Here is an 8,559-nt window from a genome sequence, read left to right on the forward strand (position 1 = left end):
TACCCCATCGTTTTATTTTATGTGTTTTTTTAACTGCATATAAAGTTTTTAAAAGTAATAAATACTTTTGATCGGATGGTAGATGTATATAATATATCAAAATATTGCTAAATTAACATATCAAATAAGTTATTAGAATTAAAAAGCTATGTAAAAGGTGAAGCAGTTTAAAGATGAATATATGCAAGGACCATATTTGATGAAATATATGATGGATTTGCATTAATTTTAAATGGTAAAATGGTCAAAAGATTGTTATACTTTTATGTAGAAAGATAATGGTTAGTGTCATTTGCTACCAGTTAATAATATAAATTTACAATCTTTCTTGTTACACTGAAATATCATATTAGACTCACTAATGAGTTGTTTGATGATTAATATGAAGCTTTTGGATTAGGCATTTGCTGTTCATTCTTAAAAAAAAAATAGATTATATAATCGAACCACTACATTATAAAATTTATTATTAGTGATTATGTCTATAATTTGCACAAATACAATATTCACTGGCATTGTTCATACTTTGACTTTGTTATAAAAAGTTATAAAATTAGATTTGTGAAATCTAAACGAATTGTCATGATTTCAAATATTTTTGAATTTTCTATAGAGGATTCATATTCCTCTAGTATACATCATTTGAGACAAGCTAGAAGTTTTTTATTTCTTAAGACATATTCCATTTTAGAATTCAGTCAAATGATAGCAAGGGACGCCAAATCTTTGGCCAATTTTATTGTGAGAAGATCAATATTGGCGCTAAATTTTTCGTCTAAAGATTATGATTTAACTAGGGATGCAACTTAAATTTTATTGATCATTAGCTATATTTTAACAAGGGAAGTGTCTAGCAAAACACATAACTAATTTTTAGAAGGGATACAAATATTTAACATCAAATCCTACGTCCTAACGGGTCATCGTGATTTTGAAAAATACTTGGCTCGTGACAACTTTAATAGATCGCAAAGATTATAACCACATATTTTTATAGATCTCTAGAATAAGCTGTAAAATCCTTGAAACGCGTGCAGTAACTGAAATCATAACTGAAAGATAACACTAGAAAGGAAGTCACAAAAACTGAAATCTTTGAAAACTATTTCACTACAAAGATTTCTACAACATAAAAAAATAACACCATTTAATAAAAGAACTTCACCACCGATAACAAAGCTAAAAACTAGCTAGTCGTCGTACAACAACAATTACCACGACTCAGTCCTAAATAAATTGGATTCGACTATATATATATATATCCTAATCTATTTCCTTACTTGTCTATAAGATCTCTTCCCATACATGATTAGATCATATCTTGAGGAAGTCCATGATCTTCATCCAAAGAGGAAGAAGGGCTCTAAAACCTTCTTTCTTGTAGTAAATTATTAGTTGAAAATAAGGAGGAATCACCATAATAAGTTCTTCCCCCACTATCACCAGCGCCAATGGAGACACCGTAGTTGATAGTTACCGGATGAACGCCAGCATACCCCCGAGGCATTACAGGGCAGGAATGCGTGTGTGTACCTTCATAAGTTGTAACAACTATTGAAGTATCTTGAATTGACCTTTCCACTCTCTTCTTCACACCACATGATGTTGTTGTGCAACGATAGTAGCTCCTGCATGCACAAGACATTTTATGCATCTATCTCACACTTGCATTTTCATAAGTAACAAAAACAAATATACTAGCTACTGATGAAAGGAAAAAAAGAAATATTCATAAGCAAATGCTTTGAGCACCGAACAACCCTTTTATACACTCTACACATTACATGAGAAGCCAAATTTGAGAAACGACGATTCTTTGCATGTATCAGAAAGTGTCCGTAGAGTTTATAATTTTAAACATATCATCATATCCTTGTAACTGTATATAACATCATGTTATTTAAGGTAAATACGAAAAATTAAAGGTCATATGTAGCAATTATTTTTTAATAAGATTAGAAAGGAAAGAACGTAATATAAAATGTGAGAGATATAGAGAAAGTAGCAAGTTTTTCGTAGAACTTCATGTTATCAACATTGCCGGTATAAGGAAAAAATTTTACATTATCAGAATTCAGAATACTTTTATCTATTGTAGAAGCTGATTACCTTATACTTTAAGGTCATATGTAAATATCTGTTAGATGACCTGATAGTATAAATGGAGTCAGAATTAGAAGTTTATGATTTCAGAATATATTTATTCTAGCTCTTTAAAGTTATTAATTTGTGAGTTAAAACATGTACATGTATCATAATTAGAGTTCTTAAAGCAAATGCAAATTTGGACCAAGATTATTGAGCTCAACCCACAATACCTTAATCTCTAGATCCGCCCTCGTAGATATATGACAACATTGTGTATAACTTGAATCTCGTTTTCTTTTCAAATAAATAAATCACTTGCTTAGAGGCTAAGACATAAGCAAATATTGTGGCATTTCCTGTTTGCCAAGTAGGTGTGAAGTATACAGATGACTTTTATTATTTTCATTCACACACCTTGGGTCTTGTAATATTTGAATCTAGATTTAATCGGATCTTAATATATATCGGGTGAAAAATAATATGTAAATACACATACCTTGGAAAGGGGCTGTTTTTAACTGCTTTTTGGCCATATTTCCTCCATTTATAACCATCATCCAAGTGATCAATTTCACTCTTAGTCATGAATGCAAATCTTGGCTCTCTTTTACCCTTTTGGTTCTTCCTTTTAGGTTTTAACCTAAGCACACAAAAATTCTTATCACATTTTGCCCAAAGGGAATTAAAACTTCAAATAAAAGAAACTACTAAAGAGGAAACCCCAAAATGCAATTTACATAATCAAATGGTGATGTATATATGTTTAGAAAAACTCTAGTTCCTTCCAAGGATTCGTTAGTCAAAACTAGAGTTGACTTTTCAGATAGTCATTCGACTAATAATTTTTATTTCAGAAAGTAATTTTCTTTATATTGGAGAAAATTGGAATCAAGAAGGTAACTTTATGTATTAATAACAAACAATTAGTTGACTAATCATCTAGAGCTTGTCAAAACTATTGAAGATATATAATTAAGGAATATATGCTTTTTTAATATTTTTAAAGTTTTTTATATCAACATTTTATCAGAACAAGCAAAGATTTCACTTCTAATCAAACCCCTTCTTTCATCAAAAAGATTTTTATGTATTTGATCCATACCAAAAAAATTCCAATTAGCTAGAAGTTATTTAGTGACAGATTAGCTAAGGAGCTAAGGATTACCTATAATATTTATCATAGCTAATTCCATGTTTTCTCTAGTACTAAAAGAAATATACATTTTGTCCATAAAGAAGCAAAATGTTAACTTACTGTTTCTTATACTTGTCTTGATCTTGCTCTCCATCCTGCTGGTTCACTTTTTTTTCTTGTTGGTAATCATCAGCAGGTAATTCAGTTGAAGTTGAAGAAATCGATGATACATTTGGAGTCACTGGAGCATTAATCAACTGATCAGATATTGTTGAATCTTGAACTGTAGAAGTAGTAATAATAGGCTGATGAGGTGGCAACATTAGCAAATCGAAAATGGAATTACTAGTTGTTGTTGTAATAAAATCATAATCTTGATGATCAACATGAGTACCACCAAACATATTTTCTAATAAAAAGGTTAATGAATAATCTTTTTCAATATCAAAGTTGTTGCTCATCATGTTTGGATTGTTCATGACAAATGTACTCAAATTTCCATTTCCGTCTTCAATTGGGTACTCTGATTGTAGTTTGCTTTCCTTCTCCATGGACTTGATGAAAAGTACTAGTAGTATAAGTATTTTAGAGCGAGGGGGTGGTGTGGGTGTATAGGGGTGTGGGGTGAAGATTTTTGAAGTGTGAAGAGGACTCTTTCTGTTTATATTAGTGTTTGTGTATAGAAGGGTTGACTGGAAAATGCCGGTGGAAGATTATTGTGTTTAAGGGGCAAATAAAGGTACTCCATGACACTTGAAACACAGTTTAAGAAATAATAAGCGATCAATAGTATTTAATAGTAAAAATAAAATATATAAAAAAAATAAATTATTCGTTAATTTTTTAAATTGTATATATATTGTTGGATATCTATTCTTAGTATAATAAACAGCATTGTTCTACCGAGGGAATAAATTTAGCATGTGAATTTAGATATTTTGGAGAATCTTAATTTCTCTTTGGATTGGTTATCTGAACTTTCATCTTGTTGGTGAAGATTTGATTTCCCTCATTGTAATTTGCCCCATTTTTCTTTCCCCACTCCCGACTTTAAAATAAAAAAATTCTACATATTTTTCTAACTTAATTAATATATCGATAGCCTCTTAATTTGCTTGTATATTTTATTTAGATATTTGAATATTGACTTGATACAATATAATTAAACATTTGAATACTTAATAAAGGATTTTTGCTTTTAGTTGAAACTATAATTATTTATTGATATTTAAAAAAGTACTTTTTGAGAAGCAGTTTGATCAATACATTAAAAAAAGATTTTTGAGCAACAATTAATATTTCATCAATCTTTTTATATATGCTTCTAAGTAGAGTGAGTATTCGGTATTCGTTCAGTATTTTCAAAGTTTGGATTCAACAATTCGGTAATCGATATTTAAATATAGATATCACATACCATATACATTACTAAAAAAAGGCAAAAATCGACCATAGAAAATCGACCACAAATTGTGGTCGGAAAAAAACGACCATTAGTGGTCGGATTTTAATTTTTTAAAATTTTTTATTTTTTTTTAAAAAATGACCACAAGTGGTAGCTTTTTTATTTTAAAAAATCAAAATAATTATTAAAGTATTAATTATTATTTATTTTACAAATGGAAAAAATAAAAAAACGGACCACTAGTGGTCAGTTTAAAAAAAAAGAATTAAAAAAATATTTAAAAAACCGACCAAATTTTTGATTATTTTTTAGTTATTTTTTCAAAAAAACCGACCACTGGTGGTCGGTTTTTTGAAATATATATATATATATATATATATATATATATAATTAATAAAATTAATTTTATAAAAAATCGATTACTTGTGGTTGGTTTATTTTTCCCTAAAATTACTTTTTTCATTTAAATAAAATAATAATAAATTTTAAAAATAAAAATATATATTTAAAAAAAAAAACCGACCACTCGTGGTCGATTTTTAAAAAGCTACCACTACTTTTCCGACCAAAAATTCTGGTCGGTTTTGTGGTCGGAAAATGGAAAAATCGACCACTTGTGGTCGGTTTTTGTGGTCGATTTTCCTTTTTTTTAGTAGTGATACTTATAAACATCGATTCGATAATTGGTAAATTAAACTTCGTTTCGATATGGTATTTGGTAATATCATATTAAAGTTGGAGATGTGCAAATGTGTGTTTAAATTTCAAAGAGTATATTTAATAGAAACTCTATTTAGTATTCTTTTTGTTGCTTTTTACGAATATATTGCCAAGGTCCAAGAGATACTTTGGGATGACTAATACTATTGTCTATTGAGTTGGTTAGACACACACGTGCGTGCGCACACTCACATATATATATATATATATATATATATATATATATATATATATAGTATTCGATATTCAATAAATACGAAATACCAAACGGTATTAATATCTTGTACCAAACCCAATTCTAAATACCGAAATGTTGAAATTTTACTCTCAAATATCATACCAAATACTGGATTATCGAATATCAATTACCAAATTTTTTTATTCAATTTGGTAATTCGATTTTCAATATTTTATGTTCAGCCCTACTTGTAAGCGTATTTTTCTCAAAATAACTTTTTCTTAAAAGTGTTTTTAAATAAATTTATTTTTTTTAGCTTCTGCTACTCCTCCGAAGCACACAATTTATTTTTTTTTCCTCAAAAGTTTGATAAAACTCTTCAGTTTAAAAAATCTTAACAACTCAATTAATAAACTATCTGAATTTAAATTTAAATCTTCACCTTATAAAATCTTCTCCCTATTTCCCTTTTCCTAATTTAAAAAAAAAAACAAGTATATATCTCATCATTTCAAAAATACCAATTTTTCACTTGGCAAGAAAGCTATAAAAGTTCAGTTGAGAAGAGTAGAGGAGAAGTGTTGGGAAGCATTTTGTTACGCGTTATTGTTGACCGGCTACCGGATATATTCGAGGGAAGAGCTAAGGGCTCAATGTACATGTCTGCTCTACCGCTACTTTTTCCTCCTTTTTAAATTGAAACTATTGAAAGTTCTTTATTGGGAAACAAGAATGACTCTTCTTCTCTCTCTCTTTCTTATACACGAAAGGATCGTTTGGTAGAGTGTATTGGTAAAAATAATACATGTATTAATCAATGTGTATTATGAATATTTTGTTTGGTATAATTTTTATATAATTTATTGTGTATTATTAATACTATTCATTTTCTATGTATTAGTAATGCAAGTTTTTAATACATGCATTAACTTATTAAATGGTCTTAATTCCCCTCAATTTTTCTCTCAAAATATTTCACCATTCTTTTTCCCGCTATTTTAATTTGCAATAGTGAATCTTTTCAAAACATTTCACAAATTTTTTTTCCACCATTTTAATCTACAACAATGAATAATTGATTTAAATAATTGTAACATATTTTCTGTTTTGCTTCGAGGGTCTTTAAGAAGATTAAAAAAAATTAAGACTATTTCTTAATTTTACGTCTTATATTTTATTTTTGTTTTCACTATGTTAATCCGTTGACGAAATATTTCATGTGCAAAGACGAAGGTTTTGTAATTAATCCGAAACTCTATCTACTAGTTCAACAATACTAATTATATTTGAGATGTCAAAAAAAAATTGTTGCAAAAAAGTGTACAATATCAAAGAAGGGCATTTTTGTAAACAAACATTTCTTTTATAGAAATTATGTAAGATGTATTATTTCTTATATGTCAAACCAAAAAATGTATAAGAAATAATACATGTATAACTAATACAAGCATTATTAATGCAAACATTATTAATACACTATATTTTGCATTGATCTTATACACTCTACCAAACGACCCCTAAGTAATTTGGTAGGAGGGATAAGGATAATTAATTTTAGAATTAATTTAAGAGTTTTATATTTGATTGAGATAAAATGCATGAGATAACTCATCCCAGTTATTCTGATATTATAATAGTATTTTCCTTATCCCTTCTTGAGAGTTGGATAACTAATCTCGAAATAGCTAATTTTGAGATTAACAATTTTGGAATAACTTGTTTTTCAATCAAACAACCCCTTAAATTAAAGATATGTCAAATCTATCAAAAAAAAATTAATTCTATGGTTTTATAAATTGGTGGATTGACACAAAATTTAAGAGAATAAATAAGACTTTTAAATTTTATGATCTTAAATTAAAGATATGTCAAATCTATTAAAATATTTTTTATTTTTGTAGTCTTACAAATTGATAGATCTGTTTTTGATTGACATGGAGTTTAAGAGAACGAAGAAAACTTTTAAATTTTGTGATCTTAAATTAATGATATGTCAAATCTATCAAAATTCTCTTTAATTTTATGATCTTAAACATGTAAGATGAAAATTTAGACTTAAAAAATTGCTAGGGGAAAGGATCGGTCTTTTCTGAGAAAAGACATCTTTTTCCCCTGAACTTGTCATCAAAACTCACTTTAGCATTTAAACTTAACTTCTGTTTATTTACCCCCTTTAACATCTTTAAAGTGCATTATTTCCCCCCTCAAGCTGACGTGGAATTTTTTTTTTTTTAAATGTGTTTCTTAATTTAAAACTGATATGGTCCCACTTTTTAATATATATATATATATATATATATATATAAAAACCACCTTCTTCATACCTCCACCCCCATTTCTTCATCTTCTTCATACCCCCCACCCCCATTTCCTATCTTCTTCTTCTACCCCTACCCTCATCCCACCCCTAGTATAATTTTTACTCTCCAAACATCAATCATCATCTTCCTTACACCTTTTCTTCAACCTTCTAAGACATTCCTCTAATGAAAAATGGGTTTTCAAATTCGATATGGAAGAACCCGAATTATGACCCAAAATTCATATTTCTCTCTTTTTAGGACAGAAAATCTCACATCCTTTTCGCTTATTCCTCATCAATCAATTACAATTAGCCAAAACTTACTTTAGTTACAGTGATTTAGCCAAGTTATTTGAAGAATTCCATGGTGGAAGAAAGAAAATTTCAACCTTCTACAAATCTGAACATATAGGTGTGATTCGAAGGATGTGTCCATCAATGGTGGTCGTTGGTAGAATTAATATTGTAATTTTGGGGTCCGTCAATGGTGATGTTAATGACGGTGGTGGTGTTAACTTTTTGCATGTATTCTTTTGTGGGTTTGTTTTAATCGTTTTTCAATGAGTTTTGTCGGAATGAAGAATTTTGAATTAGGACATGGTGATGCTATTGCATTGTTGTTTCTTGAATTGGTGGTTTGATGAAGGAATGGCTATTGGTAATATGCTTTAAATTTGAAGAAGATAGAAAATGGAGGAGAGGGGAGAGGTGGGGTGGTTTGAAGAAGATAG

At 28.7% G+C, this 8,559-nt stretch overlaps 1 protein-coding gene across 1 annotated transcript; it reads right to left on the reverse strand.

Moving 5' to 3' along the window:
- Positions 1-1,002: 1,002 nt before the first annotated feature.
- LOC107872650 (WRKY transcription factor 23-like) lies at positions 1,003-3,865 on the reverse strand. Its single transcript, XM_047412697.1, has 3 exons — positions 3,344-3,865; positions 2,585-2,728; positions 1,003-1,628 (listed from the first exon to the last, which is right to left on the reverse strand). Exons 1-3 carry the CDS (start codon positions 3,772-3,774, stop codon positions 1,364-1,366), a joined length of 840 nt encoding a protein of 279 aa, XP_047268653.1. The 5' UTR covers positions 3,775-3,865; the 3' UTR covers positions 1,003-1,363.
- Between the last annotated feature and the right edge of the window lie 4,694 nt (positions 3,866-8,559).

This window comes from Capsicum annuum, chromosome 5 (assembly GCF_002878395.1).
Source record: "Capsicum annuum cultivar UCD-10X-F1 chromosome 5, UCD10Xv1.1, whole genome shotgun sequence".
In the NCBI taxonomy this organism is placed as follows: Eukaryota; Viridiplantae; Streptophyta; class Magnoliopsida; order Solanales; family Solanaceae; genus Capsicum; species Capsicum annuum.

Coding starts and splice junctions, on each gene's coding strand:
- LOC107872650 (XM_047412697.1), bottom strand. CDS start 3,774: ATGGAGAAGGAAAGCAAACTACAATCAGAGTACCCAATTGAAGACGGA. Junction 2,729..3,343: donor CAAGACAAGTATAAGAAACA/GTAAGTTAACAT, acceptor TTGTGTGCTTAG/GTTAAAACCTAAAAGGAAGA. Junction 1,629..2,584: donor AAAAACAGCCCCTTTCCAAG/GTATGTGTATTT, acceptor TTGTGCATGCAG/GAGCTACTATCGTTGCACAA.